We start from the raw sequence: 12,718 nt of genomic DNA, 5'->3' as shown, positions 1-12,718 counted from the left end.
ACTGCAACTGTTGGATCACTGGGAGTTCATCTTACTGGGTGAATTAGACAGCAAGGAAGGGGATAAAACCACGTAATGCTTCAAGGTAGTCCTCAGTCTGCAAGGAGGCTTCTTCCTCTTCTGGGAATATCTGCACCTGGACAACGAACAAGTAGAGGGGGCTAAACACAAATTACAAAAAACATTATCAGTGGTGATATTCTTCATCCAGTTTAAGAAGTCTTCCATCAAAGAACTGGAAGCAGGATCTTTAGAAAAGGGAGGAAGCAAATTACATAAAAATAAATGGAAATTGCAGGAACAGTACATGCATAATAGTGTTCAGGAGGAGGAGGGATGAGGTTTAACTGCAGGCAGGAATTCAATATTTTTTGTAATGCTGGACTGATTATAGTAGCAAATAAATATATATGAGGTGTATTGTATTTAAATAGAAAAAAAGTTCAAAATTTTAGTTTTCTTTTTTATTAATGCATGTTTGCCTATGTCTTAAGTGATAATTCAATAAAGTCTTCCATCAGGTCCTGACAAGGATGGCTAAAGAGAACCTCTCTCTGAAAGACATTGACAGAAGGAATTTCTGGGCACCTCCTTCTGACAGGAGGGCATCAATTAATCCACTGTGCACAGGCACATAACTAGGTCAACAGCCTCAGCTACAGCATCTGATCAGTCACAACTGCAGTCAGCTATATGGAAACCTTCTCTAGAAGCTACAAGTCTCGACCAGTTTCTACCTACGCCTTGACTCAGGGTGGAAATGATTCTCCACTACCTCGTCAAATAGGGAGGACTGGAATCTGCACAGGTAAAAAAAGGTACAGGCTCTAAGCTCAAAATGGCAGAGGTCTAATCTCTCTTACCAACCAGATCCATGGCTTTAGTATCCACATCTAAAGGCAAGCTGGAGACATGCTGTAGTCTCTCAGTCTAGTGTTGGACCAGAGAGATCATGGCAGATTTAGCTACATGACAGATGGTCTGGAACATTACAAAATCAAGGGCTAGCCGAGAGCTTTTACAGACCTCAGACACTAACTTCAAAGTCTTTTAAATGTCCTCTCAAGCATTCTCTTCTCATGTTCACACATATAAAGAACGGAAAACTTAATGATATAATAGTAAAGTACAGTTTTGTACCTACCATAAATGTAGATGTCCTATAGGTATGCATCTGCAGTCATAACATATGGGTTGTCCTGCCTCAGGCAGCCCTTCGGTCGGCCGGGTCTGGCCTCGGCTGATGTCGCACTTCACCCGACGTCATAGCTCCTGGGGTATAAAGGCATCAGCCGACGCCATTTTCCTCAGTGTTTCTTGCCCCAGATGCCAGGTGCCCTCTAGGAAGGCTAAATTTGGATAAAAGTAGAAAATTCCAAACAGTAGAAAGCAAAAAGTATATATACATATATACATACAAACAAATACACCATAATAGATTCCCCAGCTAGCTAAGAGAGGGTAAGTACCCTAGGAATACCACAGAGGGAAGGAGGGTGGGTAATCCTGACTGCAGATGCATACCTATCGGACATCTACATTTATGGTAGGTACAAAACTGTACTATGTCCTTCAAGGATGCATCTGCAGTCATAACATATGGGTAGAATACCATAGCCAAACTGGGGGAGGAGGCACTAAGATAATGATGGTGTAGTTAAGATCACTTGTAAAACTGCAGTTGCAAAACCTGCTCGGGATCTGGAGTATAAAGGAAGATTGTAATGCTTGGCAAATGTATGCATGGAGCTCCAAGTAGCAGCTTCTAAAATGTCTTTGGTAGCCACTCCTCGTAGGAAAGCTGTAGTGGTGGCTGTAGCTCTTGTGGAGTGAGGCCTGATATTTTCAGGAGTTGTCTTTCCAAGAAAAGAGTAGCAGAATCAAATGCAATTTCCTATCCATTTTGAAATTGTCTGTTTGGAAATTGCTTTTCCTTGCACTCCTGTTGCATATGCTACCAGAAGCTGGTCAGTTTTTCTGCTGGTCTTAGTTCTGTCCAGATAGCAGCGCAGTTGTCTGTGTACATCCAAGGTGTGCAGTAGTTTTTCCCCCCTGTTCTGTGGGTTAAGGAAGAACGTAGGTAAGTGAATAGCTTGGTTCAAGGATACCCTGGATACCACCTTTGGCATGAAAGTAGGATTGGTTCTCAGAGACACTCTATCCTGGTGAAAGATAAGGAAAGGCTGCACTGCCATTAATGCCTGTAACTCGGATACCCTTCTTGCTGAAGTGATTGCTAGAAGGAAGGCAGTTTTCCAAGATAAGAACTGTAAGTCTGCTGATGCTGCTGGTTCAAAAGGGGGAAGTGTTAATTTTTCCAGCACAAAATTGAGATCCCATGTAGGCAGAGGTGGTTTCCTTGGAGGTTTTACATTTTTGATCACTCTTAAAAATTGTCTGAGGAGAGGGTGAGAGAAGACAGGAGGATCCATGTTGTACTCTGCTGAAATTGCTGAAGCATGAATCTTAATGGAAGAATAGGACAGGCCATTGTGGAACAGTTCTGCTAAGTATTCTAGGATGTGTGCTAGGTTTGCCAGTGTGACATTGGTTCCCTTTGATGCACTCCAAATGAGGAATCTCTTCCATTTGGCTGAGTATGTTTTCCTTGTGGAGGGTCTGTGAGCCTCCAGGATAATGTCCTTGACCCTCTGAGATAAATCAGATTGGTTTTGTTTTATGCAATTTTCCAGGCAGTTAGCTGCAGCGTTTTCAAGTTTGGATGCAGTGTCTTGTAGTTGTTCTGCGTTAGAAGTAAAGGCCATAGAGGTAGAGGCCATGAGTTCGTCCGAGACATGCTTCTCAGTAGCGGGTACCAATGCTGTCTTGGCCAGTCTGGAGCTATCAGAATTACCTTTGGCTGTTCCTCCCTGATCTTCAGTAGAACTTTGTACATCAATGGGAGAGGTGGAAAGGCATAAACTGTCAGGGCCTTCCAGCTGAAAGAAAGGGAGTCCACCCTCCAGGCTTGTGGGTGGTATTCTCTTGAGCAGAATTTCTTCAGTTGGTGGTTGAGTGGGGAGGCGAACAGGTCTATCTCTGGCATTCCCCATTTCTTTGTTATGTTTCTGAAGATGTCTGGATGCAGCATCCATTCGTGAGCATCCGTGGTAGTTCTGCTTAATCTGTCTGCTAGTGAATTCTCTTTTCCTGGTATGAATCTGGCCTGCAGTTGAATGTTGAGATTCAGGCCTAGGTTCCACAGGTCCATTGCCATCCAGCATAGAGGGTAGGAATGCGTGCCTCCCTGTTTGTTGATGTACCACATGACTGTGGTATTGTCCGTCCTTATCAGCAGGTGTCCTTGCTGGAGGAATGATTTGAATGCCTCGATTGCATGCTTCACTGCCAGCATCTCCTTTAGGTTTATGTGTAGATTCAGCTGGTCTTGGGACCTTAGGCCTTGGATACACTTGTCTTCCATGTGTGCCCCCCAGCCTAGGTCTGAGGCGTCCGTGGTGATGGTCTGCCTTGGTTGTGGTTTGTGGAAAGGCAACCCTCTGTTGGTCTGGCAGGCCTGAGCCCACCACAGGAATTCTTTTTTCAGGCATGGAATGATTGGTATCATGGTTTCTAGACTGTGTCTGTGTTGAGACCATACATTCCTTAGGTACCATTGTAATTTTCTCATATGCAGCCTGGCATGTGGGATCAAGATTACGCAGGATGCCAAGTAACCCAGGGCCTGCAGGACTTTCCTTGCAGTAAGCTGAGTTTGTCTTGTCAATGCCATGAAGTAGACTGGTAGTTGCTTTTGTTTTTCTTCTGTGAGAAAAGCCATCTGTGTTATTGTGTCCAGTTCTGCACCCAAAAATGTTATCCTTTGGGATGGCACTAGTCTTGACTTCTGTATGTTGACTGTGTATCCCAAGGCTTGCAGCAGTTGCATGACATAGGCCAAATCCTTTATTATTTTTGTCTTGTTGTCCGCTTGTATTAGGCAGTCGTCCAGGTATGGGTAGATCTGAATTCCCTGAAGCCTGCAATGTGCAATTACTGATGCCAGGCATTTCGTGAATACTCTGGGTGCAGTAGATAAGCCAAAGGGCAATGCTGAGAATTGATAATGCTCTGATCCTGCAAGAAATCTGAGGTGTCTTCTGCAATCTGGTCATATAGGGACGTGCAGGTATGCCTCCTTGAGATCTAGAGTCACCAGCCAAGACTCCTTGCCCAACATGGGAAGAAGTTGCTGTAGGGTCAGCATCTTGAATTTTGGTACAATGAGATATGTGTTTAGTGCGGACAAGTCGAGAATAGGCCTCCATTGAGTTTCTTTTCTTGGTACAAGGAATAGTCTGGAGTAAAATCCTTGGCCTTGTTCCATGGATGGTACTTTTTCTATTGCTCTCATCTTTAGTAAGTTGATGATTTGTTTTAGAGCCTCTGACTTCTGGCTTGGTGGAAGGTTTGGCATGCCTCTCTTTTTTGGTAAAGTGTGGAAGTGAAACCTGTAGCCTTTGTCTATTGTTTGCAAAGTCCATTTGTCTCCTGTAATGCAATGCCAGTTTTTTGAAAATAAAGCTAGCTTTCCGCCCAATGGTGCTTCCAGTTGTTCCCTGGTAGGCGGAATCAGAGCCAAGTCATTGTGTCTGTCCTGTGGAAGTGGTTGCAGTCGCAGCTGTGGCGGTACTCCTCTGGTTGGCAGGTTGCCACTGACGACCCCTGTAGGCACCCCTTGATTGACCTCTGCCTCTTGGGCGTCTATTTCTGCCTCTCTGTGCTCTGGAGGTGTCTGGAAAGGACCAATTCTTTGAAGGCCAATTTCTGCTGAACCTCGGAGGTTGGACCTGCAGAAAATCCTTGACTGTTTGCACAGATTTTGCTTTTTCTTCCACATTCTTTAGAACCTCCTGTGCAGGGGAGCCAAATAAACTTTGTTTCTCCATAGGGGCATCTAGGAGTTTAGACTTAACATGGTCTGGCAAGGATTGCTCTTTTAGCCAGGCATGTCTACGAATCACTGCTCCAGTCATAGCTGATCTAAATGAAACCTCCAGTGCATCATAGCCACATTTTAAGAAATGATTACTGACCTGCTGAGTGTTGTGTACCAAATCCTGAAGGGACTTACGGTCTAAAGGTTCAGGAGAGGAAAGCTTTTTATTCAGCTGGTCTAACAAAAATTCCTGGTACTGTATCATGTGAAATTGACAGTTTAAAGCCCTGACAGAAAGAGTAGCAGATGTATAAACCTTTTTATCCCATCTCTCTAATGCTCTTGATTCTCTTTCAGAGGGTAGGGGGTTTTTGGCAGTGGCAGCTGTAACACCCTTAGGGCCCTAAGAAATAGTTTCTGGGTCTGCAGCATGGGCCTTATACAAGTGGAATTGAGAATCCGGGACCCTGTAATATCTGTCAGGTTTGGCAGGGGCCGGGGGAAGAGAATCAGGGGCAGAACTGGCATCATTGTATGCATCATCAACAACTAATAGTACAGGTGGTATGGCTAAAGGCCTATGCTGTGACAAGTGTAAAAAAGTCCTTAGCCTTTTCCTAGAATCAGAAAAATCCTGTCCCTGCCATTGGAAATGTTCCCTCATTGAGTGTAGAGTTTCCCCAAATGAAAATTCTTCTGGGGGGGAGGCAGAAGGAATGGAGTCTTCTGCATCCGAATCCTCATAAGGTGAGTATGGTCCTTCCTGATGGTCTGATAAATCTGATCCATCCGAGGAATAGTCAGAGGAGAGAGGTTCATGGGGTTCAGTCCTAGGCCTTTTTTCAGGAGGAGGTTGTGAGGCCCTGCCTGGGTGAGGTTGGATCCCCTGATCAGAAAAATAAGGTCCTCAGCAAGGCTGAGAATCTGAGAACTTGAGGAAGGTCTGTGAGAGGGAGCTTTTGTAGGTAAGGCCTTGGAAAGTTTAGCTGCTTTAGCCCTGGAGAAGGCCTTAATAGACATAGAAGCAGGGGGTCTAGCTGCCCCATGTGCAGGAGTAGAGATGTCCAACGGAATGGTGTCAGACAATTCTTGTGCGCCTGCTTCTTCGGTAGGAATTTCTGTAGCCGACTCAGCCGGGGCCTCTATGGCCTCGGTTGTCGGAGGCATGCTTTCGGCAGAAGAAAGAACCGAGGACTCGGTTTCAGCCGAAACCGAGACACTCGCAGTAGGCCTAACCGTGGTTTCAGCCGAAACCACGGGCCGTGAGTGTCGGTCCTTTTCCTTGCGTTTTTTGGCTAAATGTGTAGTCGGAGTCTCCAACGGCATTTTATATGCAAAAGCGGGACCAAAAAACTCTTCTGCAAACTCCGACCGACGTCTAAGTGTCCGTCGGTTGAAGGAAGCACAGGCTAAACAAGCTGATACGTCGTGGTCTGGGCCTAAGCAAGGAAGGCAGTAAGAGTGGAAATCCTTATGAGGTATTTGTTTCCCACAAGTTAAACAATTATTTACTTTGTCTGACATTGGCTGAGGCAAGAAAGAGTCCCCAACGGGGTACTTAGCTTTTTTAGAAGTCTTCGGTAGCTGAAATCTCTGGATCTGACCGACCGGCACTTGCGAACAGCTTCTGCTTCGGGCACCGCGCGGCAAGAAAGACTGAGGAAAATGGCATCGGCTGATGCCTTTATACCCCAGGAGCTATGACGTCGGGTGAAGTGCGACATCAGCCGAGGCCAGACCCAGACTTTGGAATCCGGCCGACCGAAGGGCTGCCTGAGGCAGGACAACCCATATGTTATGACTGCAGATGCATCCTTGAAGGACATCAGAGCAATTACCCAAATAATTTTTTTTTTCTGGAAACAATCTCAAAATTCTCCTAAAATGTTATTCAAAATGCAACAGAAAGTCCCCTCCTCTGTTAACACAATAATACAGCGTGTCCACATATTATAAACTACCTTTACTAACAAAAAAATAAACAAAAATTATACATTCTCAGTGAGCACAAGTTTCAATATTACCTTGCACGGTATGGTTAATGTTTCCATACCCTTTTAAATATCATTTCCAAAGTCAGTGTAAGGAGAGAGAAAAACTGCCCCCTCCCACCATGCACACTCCTGCAAGCAGTCTATATAGACTTTTGCAATGGACCCCGGGAATTATAGACCCATTAGCCTGACCAGCCTTATCTGCAAGGTCATGAAATGAATTATCATGGACCTTATTAACAAAGATATAGGAAATCTCCAAACACTTGACACCTCCCAGTTTGGCTTTGTCAAGTGGAGATCATGCCTGTTAAACTTGGTGGACTTCTTCAAGAGTCACCAAAGCCCTAAACGAGGGCAAATCTGTGGATATGGCCTACCTACACTTAGACAAGGCCTTTGTCACAATCCCCTACTCAGACATCATTAATAAACTCACCCAACTGGGTATCAACCCATATATTGTCAAATGGGTTGCAAACTAGCTCACTGATACAACTCATACAGTCCAAATGGGGGAACTCCACCTCCTCCAGCAGACCCGTAACCAGTGGTGTTCCACAGGAATCGGTTCTGGGACCCCTACTGTTTAGAATCTACTTCTACGAACTACAGACTAAAACTAAAGGCCTGTGGCTGACAAAGTTTGCTGATGACTGCAAACTGGGTGTGATCACTGAAACCCTTAGCAATGTCAACATTCTGCAAGAAGGTCTTATGCAGACTAATGGCTGGTGCCAAAGTCATGGTCTTAAAACTTAATGCAAAAAAATGCATGATCATCCCCTTCAGCAAAGGTGATGTTCCTGCAAACTACAACATCAATAGCAATACCCTAAGCACACAGTCAGTGGTGAGAGATCTGGGCACACACGTTGACAACAACCTTAACTTCAATCACAATGTATCCACAGTGATAAGAAGGACATTTTATATTGCTCATTTTATAAGTAAGGGCACTGCCTCCCGAAAAAAAAAGAGGTTACAACCCCCCTGTACTCCTAAAGAGGCTCTCAGACATTCAAAACATTGTAACAATTAAATATACATGTCTTATACAAGATGCTCAAGTCGTACAACCTGTGAGGGAGCATGAATCTTCAAGGAGTTCTCTCGTATTCCCCACTGAATACAAGATCTTCATTTCCCCGCTCATCAGCTTGTTACTTCTTGATTATCAATGAATTTATGCACCTTTACTTGCAGTCCTTGGGTGGAGGGGTTTTCACAGCCAATTGCTTTATTTTGCAATCCAGGACATAAGCTACCCCTATTACCCTGTCTAGCGCTGTTTCAGCATTTACAAACATCTGCATTTCAATAATAATCACAAGAAATGAATGCTTACACTTCACCTTGTATTTACAGCATTTCTTTATTAAATTCTGTAAACCAAGACATCTGTATCACTGTTTTTTTCTGAAAAAAAAAAATCACAGCCAATATACAGTAGAAAGACTTGTATTGGACATTTTGTCCAAGCTGTCATATCTCCCACAACCCCTCTTTGGTATATACTTCTGTGATATAAAAGCTGTTATCAAGGGACTTTGACTAACCTGATTTGTTGATGATCTCAAACTGGGGACATTTGTCAAATCACACTAATACTCAAAATTATCCAGCAAGGGTTGGACTACACAAATACTTGGTGTATTAATAACAGGCTTACCTTCAACACCAAAATAAAAAGCATCATAGTTTCCTTTAGTTAATCTAGCATTACTACTGTTTATAAAGTAGATAGTATCCAACTGATATGTAATACAGTTATTGGGGGAATTAGTGGTGTATTTTGGTAACACACTTTTCTTTGACTTCCATCTCTCTGTGGTGCTTAAATTCTTCTACCTTGCACAGATTATCCTTCACTGGTGTCTCCTCAAGGTCTACAGAAGTTATATCCCCACTCTATTCATCCCTTATCAGGCCCATACTTGAATATAATGCACCTTTCATCACTGTACCTTGCCAACCACCTAAACCAGCTCAATACACCTCAATGTTTCCTCACCAAAAAGATCTCAGGGTCTCAGTACCTTACCTACTCTCAAACTAAAAAATCTGTCCATCTACTCAGGATCATACAGACTCCTGAAGGGTGATCTCTGCTTAGGTTTCCATTCTGTGAATGACCTAGCATTCTTTGAATTCTTTCACCCAAACAGAACAAGTTGTAAACAAATGCCTATTATTTTAGAGACCTAAATCTGCCCTCCCACATTAACAGCACAGGATGACATGACAGATGCCTAACCTAATGCATTCTTCATCTGGAATAACCTGCCTTTATCTACTAAGCATATTACTTTATACCAACCTTTAAAACTATTCTGGATAACTGGATGGGTGATGGCAAATTGGAAATTTCTACTTAATGGGGGACACTTTTAGTCTGAGAAAGTCTGTTTAATGGGGACACCATTAATCTGAGAAAGTCTATTTAATGGGGACAATGTTATGTCTCCCACCAGTCCTGGGTGATGTGGTTGTGGTTCTTGATGGTCTCCTTTAGCTTTAAGCTTGGTAAGAAACTATGAGCTACATCTGTACTAGCCTTGGTTTCCCAATGGAATACTTCAATATGGTTTCCATTTCTCATTTCCTAATGATGTCTTCCTTCATCTTCCATCATTCATCTCAGTCATATATTCCATATTCTTGCTTTATTCTCCCAAGACGCTAACTGCTGCCAAAGATAAACCATTTAACCATAAGCCTCAATTGTTTATGTATTTCAACACGCCTGTTACAGTGTCAAAATGGCACCACACTGGTCTTTTAGGTATTCTAGCACTATCAGACCCTTCCATTTGCCTAGCATATATTAATATGGTAGACAGCTGTCTTAACTTACGCAGAAGCACACTTGCAGCAATTCTCATATCTTTTGACCAAAGCCTCATTATATTGCTTTCCACTACATCTTATGAAGGCAATGCTGTGTCCTCAATGATGGCTGCACTATTCAACCCTTCCTCAAAAACATATTTTCTTCCATCTTAACCACCATCAAGACACCTCAATCAAAATCTGCCCATCTTTAAACATTTACACACCTAGGTAGAGAAAACATTTATGGCATGATATACTTTATGGAAAATATACAGTAAGACATGTACATTTCACAGAAATTACTGACAGAAAAATAAGAGAAAAATTTTAAAAACTGAAATAAATCATTAATATATTTATAAATGAAATTCCACTCATGTGTAATCATCTGGCATCAATCACTAGACAGAAACATCCAACAGAAAAAAAAAACTGGTAAGCTGCAGCATATAAATGGCACTAAGTCCTACCTTGAATGTTACACCATTGCCAGTAACAACATATCCTTTCTCAGAAGTAAGTGCATTCAGGTTATATAGGAAGCCAGAGTCTGGATCCCGAATAGAACAAGTCTAGAAAACAAACAAAAAAATGGTCAGTTATACCTTGGTTTTCCTGTATTCAATAGGTATGAATTAACCAACTGTAGATGTGTGGGTAACACTAGGTAAACTGTGACAGGTAATGATATATAACAATGCAAAAAAGTATTAAACCTGAGCACTGCAGCAGTAGATTAATTTAAATCCAGACAGATGCTGGAGGAAATCCTCAAATGGATGCTTTCATCTTTTTTTTTTCTTGAGGGGGTAAAACTGTGGGGAAAAATGAATGATGCTTTGCAGTTTTCATGATTTCTCTGCAATGATATTTTACACCAGGAATACAGCGATCCAAATGTGTTTACTGACAGTCATATTGATCTTGAAGTTATACGGGCACAAGATAATTAAAAAGCAGAAATAAGGATATCAGTATAATGTTTCTCACATTCTTTTACTTTTAAGATCATAAAAAAACTCATTTGAAAACTAAAACAAAACCTTCCCTCTCTGAGAACAATTTGGGATTAATTAATTAATTATCATTAAATGGCCCTGGACATGCGATGTCACGCTGCTCACCATGTCTCATTTTCTTCCCTCTGTATCTCATAGTAACAGTTCAGGTCAACTACTCCATGGCTTTTTTTGGCTTGTTTTTTAAACATCTTTACTAAACCACATTTTAAACAGTGACATGAGTACCCGTCCATTAACCAAAACAAAAACAAACTACAGTAACATTTTCCATTTTTATCATGCATTATACGAATTATTTTTTAAAAAAAACTTTCATTCACTCTACTATTAAATACATTCCTCAGTTCCTGCCTTCCCCTAAACTTCACTCCTCCTGAAAATTATTCCGCATGTATTGTTCCCACACGTTTTACTTATTTATATGTCATTTACTCTTCTTTTCTAAAGATCCCACACCTCTTACCTCCTTTACAATACTCAGAATTCAATGACAGTTGGTTTAGATGTATTTATATTTTCTACTACCTGTTTTTTGGCTGCCAATTGCATTAAACAAGTTAAGGCTTTACTGTTTGTAGGCAATTCACATACGCCAGCCAAAGCCACAAACATTAGGCATGCATCCCTACATTTCTGTTAAAGTACTCTGCAGGGAATTTTTAACATCTGCCAACTTGATAAACTGCACAAAAAAGGTTTTGTATTGAAATGTCATAATTCACAATGCCAAGTCCTGAAAATGCTGGGACCCCCCCCCCCACCAAAAATACAGGACAGGAGTGAATGCCGAACATCACTCTTCTCCTTTAAACTTTTTTTTTTTTTTTGCGAGTGAGCAAACCACCCTGCACCCCACCTCCCAAGATGCAAGGGGTAAGGCTTCACACCAACCTGAACTTTTATATATACTAGCTCCAAGCTCATCACACCTCTGGGAAAAGGGATTATTATCAGAAACAGCAACCTCTGACTTGGTATATGTAAGTCTGGATTTGGTCATTCAGTCACCACATTCTGAGACTTGGGATTGTGAGTCTAGACATTTTAAATCATTACCCACAGCACACATATCCAATTACCTATCCTGTTTCCTATCACAACTCCAGCATTTCCTGTCTACCTGAGGAAAAATCTTCTGAGTATGCTTGGAGTATAACAATACGCATGGAAACACTTCCAGGCAAAACTCCTAAACCTTCTGGACTTTACTGCAAACTTGGGAGCCATAAAGATGTCCTCTCATTGTTTCTTCATAAATTGTCTTTCCCTTCTCACAAAATAATATCGTCTGCAAATAAAACTAACTTTACTTGATTACCACAGCAGCTGTAACCTAGAATTTTGAGACTTACTTTTTTTGCTAATGCTCTAAATATAAAGCAAAAAAGGGGGAAGAAGACATCCTTATTAGCCCTGCTAGTCTATCAGGGATAGCAAGTGCTACTGCTGCTGTACTCACTGAGTGCACCAAAACTTAAGTCAATCTTAAAGAGAGCACACTGCACCACCTGTGACATTTGAGAATATTAGACAGTAAGAAGTGGTTAAGCCACGGTGGTGCAGCAGTAGCATTGTCGCCTCACAGCAAGAGGTTCTTCCGTTCAATTCTCAGCTGGAGTGCCTTCTGTGTGGAGTCTGCATGGCCTCCCCGTGGTCAAGTGGCATTTGAAAGACATGCGTGAATGGGGTTGCCTTCAGTGAAGGGTGGGCGTCGAGCTGGCACCGTAAAAATCTACTGCCAATCATTAGCAGACCGGAGTTCCACTGTGGCGACTCCTAACTGGGAAAAGCCAAAAGAAAAGAAGAACAGACAATAAGAAGTGGTTCCTTCAAGCTGAACTTGGTTATCTTTTATCAAAAAATATTCTCTTGCTTTGTTAGAACCAGCACACCATTATCACCTTAATGAACTAAACAGTTTACAACATTAATATCAAAGTAGGCTTACTACCTAGTGCTGCAGTCTCATAGCCCAAAAGGGAAAATTA

General features: G+C 42.1%; 1 protein-coding gene across 1 annotated transcript in view; it reads right to left on the bottom strand.

Annotated features, from left to right (window-relative positions):
- IGF2R (insulin like growth factor 2 receptor) overlaps positions 1-12,718 on the bottom strand; it is a 2,372,344-nt gene that overhangs the window by 1,127,052 nt on the left and 1,232,574 nt on the right. The window contains exon 20 of the mRNA XM_044074918.1: positions 10,179-10,280. Coding sequence (XP_043930853.1) covers positions 10,179-10,280 — 102 coding nt within the window. The remainder of the gene's footprint in view (positions 1-10,178; positions 10,281-12,718) is intronic.

The sequence above is a fragment of the Protopterus annectens genome, chromosome 1.part0, assembly GCF_019279795.1.
Source record: "Protopterus annectens isolate FY-2018-M chromosome 1.part0, PAN1.0, whole genome shotgun sequence".
NCBI classification, from domain to species: Eukaryota; Metazoa; Chordata; order Ceratodontiformes; family Protopteridae; genus Protopterus; species Protopterus annectens.
The sequence above is the reverse complement of the archived record's forward strand: the minus strand, read 5'-3'. Positions and strand labels throughout refer to the sequence as shown.